General features: G+C 38.5%; 4 protein-coding genes across 6 annotated transcripts in view; 3 read left to right on the top strand and 1 right to left on the bottom strand.

Annotated features, from left to right (window-relative positions):
- Positions 1–44: 44 nt before the first annotated feature.
- Positions 45–3,911, top strand: Coq8 (ubiquinone biosynthesis protein COQ8, mitochondrial). Its single transcript, XM_043424615.1, has 10 exons — positions 45–461; positions 616–666; positions 1,043–1,239; positions 1,336–1,887; positions 2,022–2,451; positions 2,572–2,687; positions 2,777–2,939; positions 3,026–3,381; positions 3,512–3,612; positions 3,684–3,911. Exons 3-10 carry the CDS (start codon positions 1,048–1,050, stop codon positions 3,856–3,858), a joined length of 2,085 nt encoding a protein of 694 aa, XP_043280550.1. The 5' UTR covers positions 45–461; positions 616–666; positions 1,043–1,047; the 3' UTR covers positions 3,859–3,911.
- Positions 3,912–4,204: 293 nt separating this feature from the next.
- On the top strand, positions 4,205–5,646 carry LOC122413935 (60S ribosomal protein L34-like). The gene is made up of 4 exons (XM_043424625.1): positions 4,205–4,282; positions 4,449–4,520; positions 5,158–5,355; positions 5,501–5,646. The coding sequence occupies exons 2-4, from the start codon at positions 4,456–4,458 to the stop codon at positions 5,595–5,597; spliced, it is 360 nt and encodes a 119-aa protein (XP_043280560.1). The 5' UTR covers positions 4,205–4,282; positions 4,449–4,455; the 3' UTR covers positions 5,598–5,646.
- Positions 5,647–7,370: 1,724 nt separating this feature from the next.
- Positions 7,371–9,349, bottom strand: LOC122413932 (uncharacterized). The gene is made up of 8 exons (XM_043424621.1): positions 9,253–9,349; positions 9,025–9,175; positions 8,748–8,924; positions 8,523–8,662; positions 8,274–8,441; positions 8,007–8,186; positions 7,830–7,938; positions 7,371–7,757 (listed from the first exon to the last, which is right to left on the bottom strand). Exons 2-8 carry the CDS (start codon positions 9,152–9,154, stop codon positions 7,696–7,698), a joined length of 966 nt encoding a protein of 321 aa, XP_043280556.1. The 5' UTR covers positions 9,155–9,175; positions 9,253–9,349; the 3' UTR covers positions 7,371–7,695.
- LOC122413929 (angiotensin-converting enzyme-like) overlaps positions 9,157–14,258 on the top strand; it is a 30,783-nt gene continuing 25,681 nt past the window's right edge. For all 3 annotated transcript variants that reach the window (XM_043424619.1, XM_043424618.1, XM_043424616.1), the window contains exon 1: positions 9,157–9,434. The gene's annotated coding sequence lies outside the window, so the exon portion shown is untranslated. The remainder of the gene's footprint in view (positions 9,435–14,258) is intronic.

The raw sequence follows: 14,258 nt of genomic DNA, 5'->3' as shown, positions 1-14,258 counted from the left end.
TTTGCTCCACTTGAGAAAACGGTACTGTACTTTTAGCAAAGCACCTTTTAAATTTATGTTTGTAATAATGTTGGTTATTTTTCCGTTTACGAATATATTGTCGATGTACAATTCGACTCATCTATGCAGTCATAATAGCTATATATATATAAATAGCTATACTATCGACAAATTTACGATTTCGAAAATTCGTTCTTAATTCTTCAAATTTTGTGACGTGAAAACATTCTGATGTCACATTTTATCATGGGTGTTCGAAGTATTTTCACTATGTTATTGCCTTCCAGCAAACTGTACACAAATCTCGTAACATAGCCTCACTTTCCTACCTTACCAGTCCAATGTCCATCTATTACACTCAGCCTCGAGCTTTAAAGGATGTCTGTTAAACTAAATTTATTTATGAATAACCAGAAGAACTAAAAGATCTTATACCGCGGATGTATAATAATATTAAATTTGTACGTTTCGAAAATCTATATTTTTTTTTACGTAACCTCAAGGCCTCGGTAGCGGTTTTGCATCATATTTTGCAATTTTGTTGAAGTAGTTCCTCGATTGAAGGTTTCCAATTCTTCGCATCCTCAACTTCATTTTTTCCATTCAATTTTTCAGTAAATTAAGCAGTCTTGAAGTTTTTGAACGCTACTCAATTATTTTTATAATGTAAGTAAAAGTATTCATTTAAAAACTTTCACTGTGATGATCATAATCTTCATATGTTTACAAAAACTTTCTTAACCATTCGACAAAAGTTCGAATTTTTGAGAATAAATTCAGGCTTCATTTGACAAATAATAAGATTCTCGACATACTTATTTTATCTCATAAATAACAGCAGTATTATTTCTATTGAATGTTTTTGAGGTGTTGCACATCGACAACATTCAAAAATATTAGTGTTTGTTGAGAATTTTTTTTTCGCAGTGTTGTCATAGCAAGTAGTTTTCTGTATACTTCAAATAAAAACATTATTTTTCTATTATTATTTATAATCTTTTCAAATATTCCTTCGAGAAACAATTATTTAAATTTTATTTAGCGCCAATGGCTCGTCCGTGGGCTTCAGACCTCCTAGGTGTCTTGCGAGGAGCTCAAACCGTGGCAAATGCACTGCTCAAACATCAGGAAGACTCCATAAAACGAATCTTGGACAATTCGAGTATAAAAGTTCTTGCAGAAGCAAACATTAAGAAGGCAGGAAAAAAATTAAGTGAAATAGATCCAAGTAAGGTTCCCGTAAGTTATGTTTGAGAAACATTTGGCAAAAATTTCAAAACTACTGATATGAAGCTGAAGATTTCCAAATCCTTCATCTGTATTATTGGCCTGCAGGAAAAATTTGTAGCCGAGACGAAAGAGTTGGTGGAACGTCTTTGCGTGGTTGAAAAAGGAATTTCTCAATATACTAAATTTCGTCTCAGCCACTCTGTTGGATTTCCAGAATACAAAAACTCAGAGAGTCAATCAACCGACGTTAAACTTGAAATTTTTGATCCAGCTAAAGATCCACGAGAAATAAAAGCTTCACAAAGTTCTGAAGCAGCTAAAATATCAGAAAAACCAGAATCATTTCGTTCTTCTGGTAGTTCCGAGCCTCAAGAAATTCCTCCTCAGAAAAAATACACCAGCGTGAAAGAAAAAATCGAAACTATTAGAATTGATAAGAATATTCCAAAAATTGAGCTCTCCGAAAAGGACAAAAGAGTTTTGAGAGACTTGGAGCTTGAGCATGAGAAAAAAATCAGTCGCGAAGCTTCGAGAAATTCTCTGGATTCTTCAACGGATCAACAATCTTCTGAAGCCAAAGAAAAAACACCGAAAGTTTTGAAAAATATTACAACTGAAAAAGTTTTGTCTAAACCCACCGCTCGACCTCGCCAAACAGTAAGTCTCTGTTGATCACTGTTCAAGTGTTAGATGTTTTATATTCAAGCATTTTGCACACTTGAATTGAAATTGAAATTGAAATGAAATCTCGGGGAATATCTGATAAAGTTATTTTTCTCTTGCAAATAAAGCTTTCATCGAACTCAAAAGAGCGTAAAGTTCCACACACAAGACTTCAAAGAATGGTAAGTTTTGGAACATTGGGAGTTGGTCTTGGAATTGGAACTCTAGCGGAATACAGTCGTCGTACTTTGGGTTTAAAAACCGACAGCGTTGGCGAGACACTAGATACGGTTTTCCTCACAAAAGCAAATGCTGAAAGGATCGTCGAGACTTTGTGCAAAGTTCGAGGAGCAGCTTTGAAAATTGGTCAAATTCTCAGTATTCAGGACAACAGTGTTATCAGCCCAGAATTACAAAAAGCTTTCGAACGTGTTCGTCAAAGTGCTGATTTCATGCCAACTTGGCAAGTGGAGAAAGTATTAAACAAAGAATTGGGGGACGATTGGAGAAACAAAGTTGCGAGTTTTGAAGAAAAACCTTTTGCAGCTGCCTCAATTGGTAAATCCATAAATTCAATCCCCAAGTTAATTATTCTGAAAATTTAATGTTTTTACATATACTTATTTATTCATATTATTACATTAAATATGAAATAGTTTTTTACACTTTTTTGTTCAGGACAAGTTCACTATGCGACTCTGAAAAATGGCCAAGGCGTTGCTATAAAAATTCAATACCCTGGAGTCGCTGAAGGGATACAGAGTGATATCGACAATCTTGTGGGTGTCATGAAGGTAAAGAAACCATTAACTAATCCTGTAACAGAGTTGAACATAAACAAGCTTCTATATTTTTATATATTTATTTTTTACATTTGTTCTAGGTATGGAACATGTTTCCAAAAGGTATGTTCATCGACAATCTTGTTGAAGTCGCTAAACGTGAATTAGCTTGGGAAGTCGATTACACGAGAGAGGCCGAGTGTACTAAGAAATATCGAGAGTTCGTTGCGCCTTATCCTGAATATTTCGTGCCTGCAGTTATCGGTAGGAATAGAAAAGTTACTTTGATTGAAATTTGGTTTCTTTTATTTTGGAAGAAAAAAGATAACGCAAGGAAATCCATTTTTCAGATGAACTGTGTTCGAAGCAAGTATTTACAACGGAATTGGTGGAAGGAGTTCCAGTCGATAAGTGTGTGGAAATGGATATGGAAACACGGGAGCATATATGCAAATTAATAATGAATCTTTGCCTGAAAGAATTGTTCGTTTTCCGATACATGCAGACCGACCCAAACTGGGCCAATTTTTTTTATAATCCAGAAACTCGACAATTGACGCTTCTTGATTTTGGCGCATGTCGCACTTATGAAAAAGAATTTATGGACAACTATATCGAGATTATAAACGCAGCAAGTAAAAGCGATCGAGATACCGTTTTAAAGCTTTCAAAGGAAATGAAATTTCTCACTGGATATGAATCGAAGGTTAGTATTTTTAGGTTAAAGTAAGGAACGCTCTTTTACGGATATAAATGGGAAAATTAAATTTTCGAATGTACAAAAATTATATTCATTCACTAAAACTCATAAAATGATTTTCTTTTCGCTTTTCTAGATTATGGAAGAGGCTCACGTAGATACAGTTATGATCCTTGGTCAAGTGTTCAACGAGAAAAATAAAATTTACGACTTTGGTGGTCAAAATGTCACGCGGAGGTAAGTCAGAGCCAATAAATGAATAATTAAATAAAATTGTCATTGATTATCACAATCGAACATTTCCTCAGCATCCAAGCGCTCGTTCCGACCATTCTGCACCACCGACTGTGTCCACCGCCCGAAGAAATTTACAGCCTCCATCGTAAATTGTCTGGAGTATTTCTGCTCTGTGCTAAGCTCAAAGTTAAGATCAACTGTCGCGATATGTTTCGCAATATTTATGAAAATTATCGTTTCGGCTGAAAAAGGAAAAGCTGCAGTGTTGTAAAAATCTAATAAAGTAATAATTCTAATGATTGGCATCTAAGAATTCATTTAATAACATAAAACAACTCCAAACAAATTAAAAACTTTTATCGATGAAAAGTTATTCAAACTCTTTTTTCCCGCCTCGAGACTTTGAAATATCACTCAATAATCCTCACTTCCGGTTCTAAAAGTTAAAAACTGAACATTGACGGCTACTCAACGATTCTAATTTGTTCAAATCTTTTACGATTATTTTTTTCACTCAAAATTTATTGTTTATCGTTTTGATACCACCCGTTTACTCTCAAATATTCAAAAATCATCATTTCCGGTTACTGTGTTAGTCCTGGCGCCATCTTGGCAACTCACTTTTCTTCATGGAAAGGGAAGCTTCCTTTTCCGTTTTGCTCTGACCCAGGTCTGTGACAACTTATTACACATTTGATAAAATCCGCGAAAAAATCATCAATCGCGATATGTAAAGTATCGCTATGAATATACGATTGTTCGCGGATTAAAAGTGAAGGTTACAGTGACTTTATTGTTTATATTTAAAAAGTGCTAATATCGAATTAACGTTGCAGAATCAAAATGGTGCAGCGGCTAACCTATCGACGACGTTTGTCGTACAACACCAAGAGCAACAGGAGACGCGTGTAAGTTACTCAATTTCCATTTTGACAGTCACTAAAAAATAATCATTCATCTATATAATAAATTATCGAAGTTTCCAATGATTTTTAACTATTTTTCACCCATCAATAATTTGTTACCAAAAGTTGGGTTATGTTTTGGTTTACTTTCGACATCTCCGAGGGGAATCACGTGTGATCAGTTTTTTGTTGCTTTTAAAATGATCTTTCATATTGTATCGCAGACAAATTGTATTCGTTCAACATTTTCGTATAACTATAAAACATTTGCAAATTGAGCTTGAAACGATGAAGATAACACTGTCTTCAAATTTTATAAAAGAATAAACTGAAATTGAGGAGTTTTTCGAAAGCTTGTCTTCAATTCACAATAATTTTATCGCCACCGTTGTCAACACTTTTTCAATGTTATATCATTTTGTGAAAAAACGAACCCTAATTTGTTAATGACATGAAAAATAATTATTGTCAAAACTGATGTCTGCACACAAGTTTTCAATTATTTCAAAACTCTTCCAATCATTTCGTGGTTTAACAATTAATTCAACTGCTCCAAATTAATGAAGTGTCTTAAACTCACTTCAAATCTTAAATTTGTAGAAAACATTATTGAAATATGGTTTTTTATGTTCATTTCTAGTGTACGCACTCCTGGTGGCAAACTTGTTTATCAGTACCTTAAGAAGCCCAAGAAGATCCCAAGATGCGGTCAGTGCAAAGACAAACTCAGGGGTATTCAGCCGGCGAGGCCGATGGAACGATCTAGAATGTGCAAACGTAAGAAGACCGTAAAGAGAGTTTACGGTGGAGTTTTGTGCCACAAGTGCGTCAAGGAAAGGTAGGAATCATTCAAATTCAGTTCATCAAGAAATTGAAAAGAAGAGTCTCAGCTCTCCTGTGCAATTGATCAAAGTGTAATAAATTCTGAACAATACTTATTTGTTTATTGAAAGTTATTCAATATTGACTATCGTTTATTTTAGGATCGTTCGTGCCTTCCTCATTGAAGAACAAAAGATTGTCGTGAAGGTGCTGAGAGCACAACAGGCTTCTTCAAAGACAAAGAAGGCTGACAAGTAAACAACGAACCTCCTGTAATTAATAAAATAAAACTTGAAAAAAAATGGTATTTCTTGATTCATTATTTTACTCTTGAATTGATTCAGTGGTAACAACTTCTTCATTAACAGCACAATTTCCCATATTTTTGTCATGTGGGTCATTACATATAATGTTCGTTCATTATGTTATGAAAATCTTTGCAATTTTCCTGTCATATATTAGACCTCAATTTTTCGGTTTTTTCTAAACGTTCAATTTGATGTTACTTTAGTTACTTCTCAACAATGAACTTGTGGGGCATGAAAAATTGTTGCTGATTCCAAATGAGGTGTTTTCGATTGGAAATTGAGAGAATTCTTGGGGGTGTACTTGACAAATATTTCATTACATTTGTTAGACATGTTTCTGCTATTTTTTTATTTAAAAATAAAAATCAAAATTTTGAGTACATAATCACTTCTATTCGAATAAACATCGGTATGAACCAGCAATTTAAATTGTACTATCGATTACATTTTATACTTTATTAGAGTAGTGTTAATTTGACTAGTTTAGTTTTTGGCATGCGCCACCTACTGGCAACTACGTAGATGCCGAAAAAAAGGCCATCTTTGGGAACACGAAAAAGTAGTCAGGGGTGTCGAACAGTCGTATTCGTTTGTATGTTTTTCGAATAAAAAGTTTAATTAACAAAGCAGCGAAAATGTTTGCGAATCAATTAATAAGGCGATTTGGAACGAGCGTGGTGCGAGCTTCTCACGACCATGGTGGTCGTGTCGGTGGTGTAAGTAACTTTAAAAAATTTTTCTTTTTCTCAGTAACCCTACAGTTGACTTTTATATAATCGTTCACTATCAAACAATTGATCAGCAATATTCTGCATAAGTCAACTTTGTCTTGCTGATTATACAAATTCATAAATAAAGTTATTACTCGAAATAATCAATAAAAATGGATTTTTCCGTGCTCTCTTGACCGTTCGGTTATTCAAAGTTCTCGCTATTCATTTCTTTCAAAATTGTTGATTTTGATAGTTCAATTTTTTGTATAAATAAATTTCCATCCAGAATTTACTTCAAAGATGAAACAAAGAACAGTAAAGTTTTAAATAGAAGTTGCGAAAACTGTTACCCATTCGAATTTTTAGATACGCAGTATAACCTCATTTTTTATTCTATCCGATGCCCACCCACACATGAAGATACGTCGATGTAAGGTGCGTTCCACTTATCGCCCAAAACGCTCAAAATGCCCCAAAATTCCATCCCAGTAGCCGTTGTCCAGGCGTTACGGGCGATAAGTGGAACGCACCTTTAATAACATCAAACAATTGTGTATGAACGTATAGCGTTTGAAATTTCGAATTAGTAAATCCCATTTTCAAATTTAGCAAGTTTAACCCAAATATTCCAGTGCAAAAACCACTTCAAATTGAAATAGAATTTTCGAAACAAGATATTTAAAAATAAGCATATTCTGATCTTCCAATTCTCACAATGGCAATTGATTTTCTTACAGAATCTGCCATTTGACATTCACAACCGATACAAGTTGACAGCATACTTTATCCTCTTCTTCGGAAGTGGATTGGGATTGCCATTCTTCGTTCTTCGTCACCAAATGCTTAAATAAGGGGAAACACTTTTCACGTTGCTTTGTAGTAGTGTCGAAGATGTTCCAGGAGTCAAAATTGATCACTGAATACTTATTCGTGTAAATATCCAATGAGAAAAACAAAAATATACTCGAGAACAAGAAATTATCTTCACGGTTTTGTTCTTTATTCTCCTGAACCCTAAAAACCGAAGCAAAAAAAATGTACAATTATGGACTTAGCGGTGAGTTAAAAATTACATTTTATCAATCTTCATCCGGTATCTGACCCTGCCATTAAAAATATTTCTATTGTATATATTTATACATGTGTATAAGTGTGTGTATGAGAACATTTTTAAAATTAGTGCAAAGTAAACACGTGTCTAAATGGATTCTTCAAGTTTCCAAGCATATAGGGCTTCGCTTCTCTTTTTTTTGTGACTGTCAAAATTGACAGCTCAGATTTTGTGCTCCAATATTTATCAGGTCGAGTTCCAATCGAAATCCTGAGGGTTTTCCGTCACCTGGGGAAATCCGGTAGCGGCAACGGAGGTTTTGCATAATCGTATACTTGTGGGAAATCTATGAAAATGTGAATTGGGATAATTGAACATTTTTTTTTCTTCCACCTTTTTTTATGATATCGAGTCTTACTATTTCTGGAGTGACCTCCGATGTGAGATCGGTAAGAGTCGACACACGAAATCGGCACGGTTCTCACTCGTTCAGTTTTTTCATCCGGATCAACAGTCATCTGTCGTCCCTGAATAACATTTCAAGTCAATCAATTGTCTTTGATTTTCACGAAATAATTCGAAGATTGATACTCACTTCAACCGGTCGATAAGCAGGACCCAGCGGCGCTTCTGCTCCACACAAAATCAATTTTTTCCGCATCAAACGTTTTTTTTTCTTTAATTTTTCGCAGTCGCACCATCGTTCGTCATCTTCCGTTAAATCTCTACTGCATGGCTCTAACAATGGCTGTCGCAGCGATTGATCTGCTACGCTCTGTCAATAATCGAATTCAATGAACTTTTTTTCGTCAGCTAAAAACCAGCGAAATTTTTTTGGCTTTTTTTGAGACGAAGCACATACTTGCTGATATTTGAGTTCGATTTCTGTAGAGCGAGCACAGGAACCGCCGCCGCTGCCAGATTTTTTGCCCTTGCTGCAGCAAAGCATCCAAACGAGTATCATGAAAATCGTAATTATTGCACTGAGACTCACTAAAATCGCCATGACGGCGGAGGAAGAATTCCAAAACTGAAAAAAAAAAAGGAAACCAAAATATTCCAGTGACCATTTCATATGCATTTTCAGGAAAAATTGAAACGCCGATTCTACCATTCGATAGCAACCCTCGATGAAGGGATTAGTACAAGTCCGACAAGTCCTGGCACCCGCATTCGGCTGATGAGTACCTTCCGGACATTTCTTACACCGGGAGCCCATATTATCGCTGTGAGAACCTGGAGAACAAGGAACTGCAACGAATATGGAAAGATGATTTCAATTCCATCATCATTGGTAAATAAGAAGAAAAAAGTGGTTGAATCGCGAAGAACTCACAGCAGTGGTTGTCGCGGAAACCATAGCCGGCAGGGCAGCCAACCAGAAGCCCGACCTCACTGCCGACATCCCCGACGTTCCCGTTCCTTCGTCTCCTTCTGTTCCTCGTTTTTGTTTCAGAATCTTCGATGATCGGTTGGAGTTTATCTTCCGAACGATGGGGCAACCTGAAAACAACTGTGGTTAAAGATCTCTATAAAAAAAATGGTCAACCATTGATGAAAATCGTCGCATTAAGTGCGCTCGAATGCAGAATGTTACTGGATTACGAACTAACTCGATTTTTGCATCACACTCCGTAGGTTGTTGCTCAGCATCAGGGCTACTTTGTCCTGCGCAGCTTTCTTACATCGCACTCCGCATTGACTTCCTCCGACTGGAAATAATTTGGAGGTGCTTGACGGCATTACCAACGCTCTGATCGAAACCTGGAGGAAAAATGGGTGATCGATTGGCTTTTCGAGGATCCACGACTTCCTGTACCTTTGCAATGACGATGAAATACCTGTTTGTGGTTGCAACGAGGCGCGTATACGAATGCATCACAAACACCGCCCTTGCAGAGAATGTCGTTGAGCTTTCCCGGCAAATGAGAGGCAAGAACATCGAGGACCGCTTCGTCACAATGTCGCAAATCGTAACGATTGCCGCCCCGCAGTGTGTATCTTGGCAGCGTTACCACTTGGCGTAAGTGCGAAAAAATGATTAAACTCGATCGTTACAAATGCTATCGTGCCTTACTCGAACGGTTTTGCCTTACTCCGGGACGAAATACCTTGGATTCTATGAACGTACTCGTTCTGGACGAGTTCTTCGTTGTCAGGGTCAATGTAGCTGACGAAGCAGGTGTAGTTGGCTGAGTCATTCGAATCGACGTCGTAGAGCTCGAGATTACCATTTTTTTTAACGAGGCCTGTTGAATTTGAGCAATTGGATAGCTTTGCTATTAAATCAATTTGTATTCACAGTAATTCTCGTTGATCGATCGGTGAATGGAGTTACCTGAGACTGGTACACCGTCATCTCGAGTCCAGGTATAATTAGATTTGCTTATGCTGGTCAACCACGTGACATCATCATCGTCGTGATGGCAAGGAACGTGAAGATCGTTTCCAGGAAAGGTCATGAGATCGTTTTCGTCTTTTTCATCTTTTAAGCCGCTTCTCAGGAGGTCTTCGAGGTCTCGTGGATTGACATACGTCATGCCTTTAGCCTCGGCAAGATCTCGACGTGACTTTGGGAGAACGTTGTCGATAATCCTCGTCGAGAAAAGAACGATCTCGTTACCGATTTTCTCGTATTTTCGACATTCGTAATTTGCTATCTTCATCAAAGCGCCGCCTTTTGAACTCAAAATTCTTCTCAATTCTTCGATTGTTTCTACAAGATCGCAAATGCAAGTGGCGCAATCCTCTCTCGTTACTTGATAGTCCGTCGTGGGAACAACTGGACACACCTTTTTGTGCTCGTTTCGAAAATTTTTCATTTCTTCATTAAGCTCGAGAGTCAGGAGCTTAGACTTTTTCACTTTGCCGGCGTGATTTCGACCTATTCGGGTGGCGTTCCGATCAACGTGCTTGATGAATCGTGTTCGACTCATCTTCATCGGCATTGCACTCCGAAATTGCCTGTTTCTGTTGCGCTTCGAAATTTTACTGAGCGCAAATTTAGATTTTTTTCCGACGGCACAATTGTCGGTTTGCTTCCTTTTTCTCGATTCCGCTTTCTTTTGCTTCGTAGATCTGACCTGCGAACGTCTGGGACCTGCCATTTGTGGACTCGACTGCAGTTTTCTCCGTACACTGAAGTGGAATGGCGGTATATTCAGATTAACTTCTTTCTCGTGTGATTCTTCATCGAAGTGTATTTTCTCACTTTTCTCAAAAATTGGTTTGTTGCTTTTTCTCAGATGATGATTTTCATAAGAATTTTTTGATTTTTCTGGTTTTTTTTTCGTAGTCGCAGTTTCCAGGGGCAGAGAATCGCGAATCGGTTTCTCATTTTTTATATTGGTTTTGTCATTGTCGGCGTTGATTCTCATCGGATTCAGGAAGTTTTGGAAACTTTTCAAGACTTCCTTCTCTTCATCTTCCGCAGGAAACTCGGCTCGCTCATAGACAGGTGAACGAACCTTTCGAATTCTGTATTTAGTGAAATCGGGGATGTTCGTGTCGTCGATATCACGCGCATATCGCGGAAAATAATCTTCATCGGGCATTTCGGTGTCGCGGATTCGGAGGGAAGCGTTAGCGATTTTTTTCTCACTGTCGAATTCCCTTTCTACTGGATCACGCTCATTTTTTTCGGTCAGAATCGCGCGTATCTCACGCCCGATTCCATCGACATGTTCATCGTGGCTTGATCGACTTTTTAGTTTTTTTTTGTCCGTCGTTGTGGAATGATTTTTATTCTTGGAATCGTTGAATTTCTTTCGCCCTTTTCCGTTGGCTCGTTTCTTCATAAAATTCTTTCTCCTCGTTTTCGTGCCTTTTTTGCCTTTTTTTTTCCGATGCTTATTCTTCGCGCTCTTTTTTTCATCCTTTTTATCACCCTTCGTAGTCTGCTTTTTTCCACTTGCCTCTGTGCTCGAATCGCTGATCGATTGTTCTGCATCGAATTTTTTCGTTTCGCTACCACTCGATCGTGATTTTATTATCTCGAGGGTTTTTTTCACGTTTTTTTCAACACTCTCAATTCCGTTGACGAGAGCTGCCAACGATTCCTTATCTTTTTTCGATTTCAAGCCGAGCTCATCGACCCCAAATTTTTCTACCCCCCGTTCGACCTTATTTACGTCACTGTTTCGAGCTTTTTTCACGTCCAACGAAACGCGACCTTCTTTTTTGACTCTACCTGACCGCAAAGGCACGTTTGATCCCGAGGCAGAAAAATCGTTTTGACAATTTTCACATTCTTCGAAACGCCGAAGAAGATAATGAACTCCAGCGTGCACGAGGCGCTTCATTCGATCGTATTTCTCTTTGCACAGGTCATTCGAACTTTCCGCACAAGTAAAGTATTCCGCATTTCTTCCTTTCAGAGGGGAGCTTGCCGATCGAGAATTTGATTTGTTCAGTAGCTCTTTTTCCATGTCGAGCATGTGATTGTAAAACATCGTGTCATTGCCCGTGACGTTGAATGTGGAAGGACTTTTATCCGCAGCATCAAGATCAAGGGATCCTTCGTCAACATCGATCGATAAAAAATCGGAATTTTTCTTTGCTCTGGTGTGTTCGTGCAAGTTCTCACGTCGTGGCACGTCGATACTGTTTTCGACAATTTCATCAAAATCCTCATTATTTTTGCTATTTTTTTGTTCCCCATTGGACGAATATTCATCAGCTTCGGAATAGTCATTTCTTTTGTGTCGTTGCTGGCCTTTCTTCGTGGAACGATGTCGATGTTGTTCCGCACCTTTTCCATTCTTATTTCTGTGTGTCATTGCGTAAATAATTCGTATTTTTTCTTTGATGGTCTTACGATTTTTTGGTGCCAATTTTGATCTCACTTTGAGATTTTTTTTCTGCAACAATGATCTCTGAATTCTCGACTCGTTGAAAAAGTGACGAGCGCGCCTTCGTGCCAGTTTTTTCATTAGTTCGCGCATCAATCGACGCCGGATCACATTCAAAATACGATCTCGTATTCTGCTCTTTTCATCTTCTCGTTTGATTTTTTCTTTCCAGTATCTTCTACGTTTTTTATGGGGAATATCCGGAAGGTCCATCCGTCTTTTCAATACTCTTGAAGTCAATCTCGTCGATCGAACGATCTTCCTCAACTTTTCACTATCGTGAGGCGATTCTCCACCGTTTGCAGCTCGCTGCGTAACCTGAATGTATAAATAAACGTTTCGGAATTTGGATAATCAAATGAATCGGTAACTTAACAATTAGCGAATGGATCAACGAACCGTGACCGAAATTTCCGGGTCGGAGGTTTGTGAATCATTCTCAGATGTTACAGCACTGTTCAGAATCGCGTCCGCTACTCGAGAGACAATCGCGTCGAAAGATGAACCGTCAGAAATTATTTTTTCATTGTCCAGTCGATCAAAAAAATTTTCAACGTTGTCAGATCGTTGAGCATCCCGTCGATGCGATGTCTGGCGATCGGTAGTATTCAGGGACAAGTTTTCATTGTCGAAAGAATCAGGTACATTGGGTGATTCCAAATTCGACTGAAATTTAATCTCCGTTTCTGAGATTTTATCTTCGTTATTCGACGAACTTCTTATCGATGGTTTTCGGAGCAAAGTTATCGCTGGATTCGTGATGATTTTCTTTTTTTCATGTTTATCAACGTAAACCGCTACTTTTTGCACTTTGCCAAGGTTTTTTTCTTCTACGAGTTCTTTGCTGCGTGGTATTATCTCACGAGCTTTTTCATCCTCGGATCCATCGGTAGGTTTCTCATGGGGATTTTTTTTTTTTGAAGCTCTCTTTGCCGAAGTTCTTCGATGTTTATGCCTCACTGTTTTGTACTTTGCTGATTTGTTTCTCGATTTTTTGTTCGGCTTCCGTCTTGCATTGGCTCCTATCGAAGGCTCACGAGTTTTTTTTTCCCCCTTTTTTTTCTCAGATTCGCTTGATACGGTGGTAAACGAAGCCAACATTCTTTCGGCGTCGTAAAGGAGACTTTTCTCGTGTTCGTCCGGCGTCGTATCACGGGCTGCAGCCATCGAAGGAATCCCACTCGCTTGTGAAGGCTCGTTCGTTTTATTGTTCGTCCCACGAATCAATGCGTTGCTGATGAAGTCTCTGGCCCTTTCGAGAAGGTTTCTTGGTTTTTGTTTGCCTGCTGCATCTACCGTTGCTCCCGTGACATTTTCAACTTTCAAGCCGATTTTTCCGGAAGCATTTTCCGGCTTTATCATTTCCATGACTTCGTCGAGAAGTTTTGAGTTTCCACCTCCTTCCAAAATTCTAGCATCAAGCTCAGAGATTCCTCGAAACTCTACTTGCACTCGTCCCGTTGAAGATTTGTCGCTTGAATCGCGGATATTTCGTTCCTCTGGTTCTCTTAGATATTCCCGTTTCTGAGCACCCAAAATAGCTTCGTTTCCATCTTGTGATTTTTTAAACAATTCCATTCTCGATTCGTCTTCACGTTCGTTTGGGAAGGAGTCCAGCGATCTGCCGGTTCGATCGGCGGCCTCGAGCTCCTCGTAACTCGGGTCGGGACCGATCGGAATCTCGTCGACCAATTCCAAGTAATCAGGAGAACTCCTCGAGTCTTCATCCCAGGATTTGGCTTGAGCCACTTTCTTTTTTCCGAGATTTACTTGAGCCTGCCGATTTTCGAAGGAATTCAATTTCGAGCGGAGGGATCTTGACGTCCGAGATTTCTGGGACCGTTCATTGCTCCGGTTTTTCTCACTTGAATTCACACTCACAAATCGTTTTTCATTACCCAGTTCCTGAATGATTTTTGGGCACAGTTCTTCTCGCATCGCTTCCTCCGTCGTACCCGCAGGTGGTTCCAAACGTGAAGCTTCGGTGAAAACGTTTG

Source organism: Venturia canescens, chromosome 7 (assembly GCF_019457755.1).
Source record: "Venturia canescens isolate UGA chromosome 7, ASM1945775v1, whole genome shotgun sequence".
Classification (NCBI taxonomy): Eukaryota; Metazoa; Arthropoda; class Insecta; order Hymenoptera; family Ichneumonidae; genus Venturia; species Venturia canescens.
Note: the sequence above shows the minus strand (reverse complement) of the source record. Positions and strands in the feature narration are given on the sequence as shown.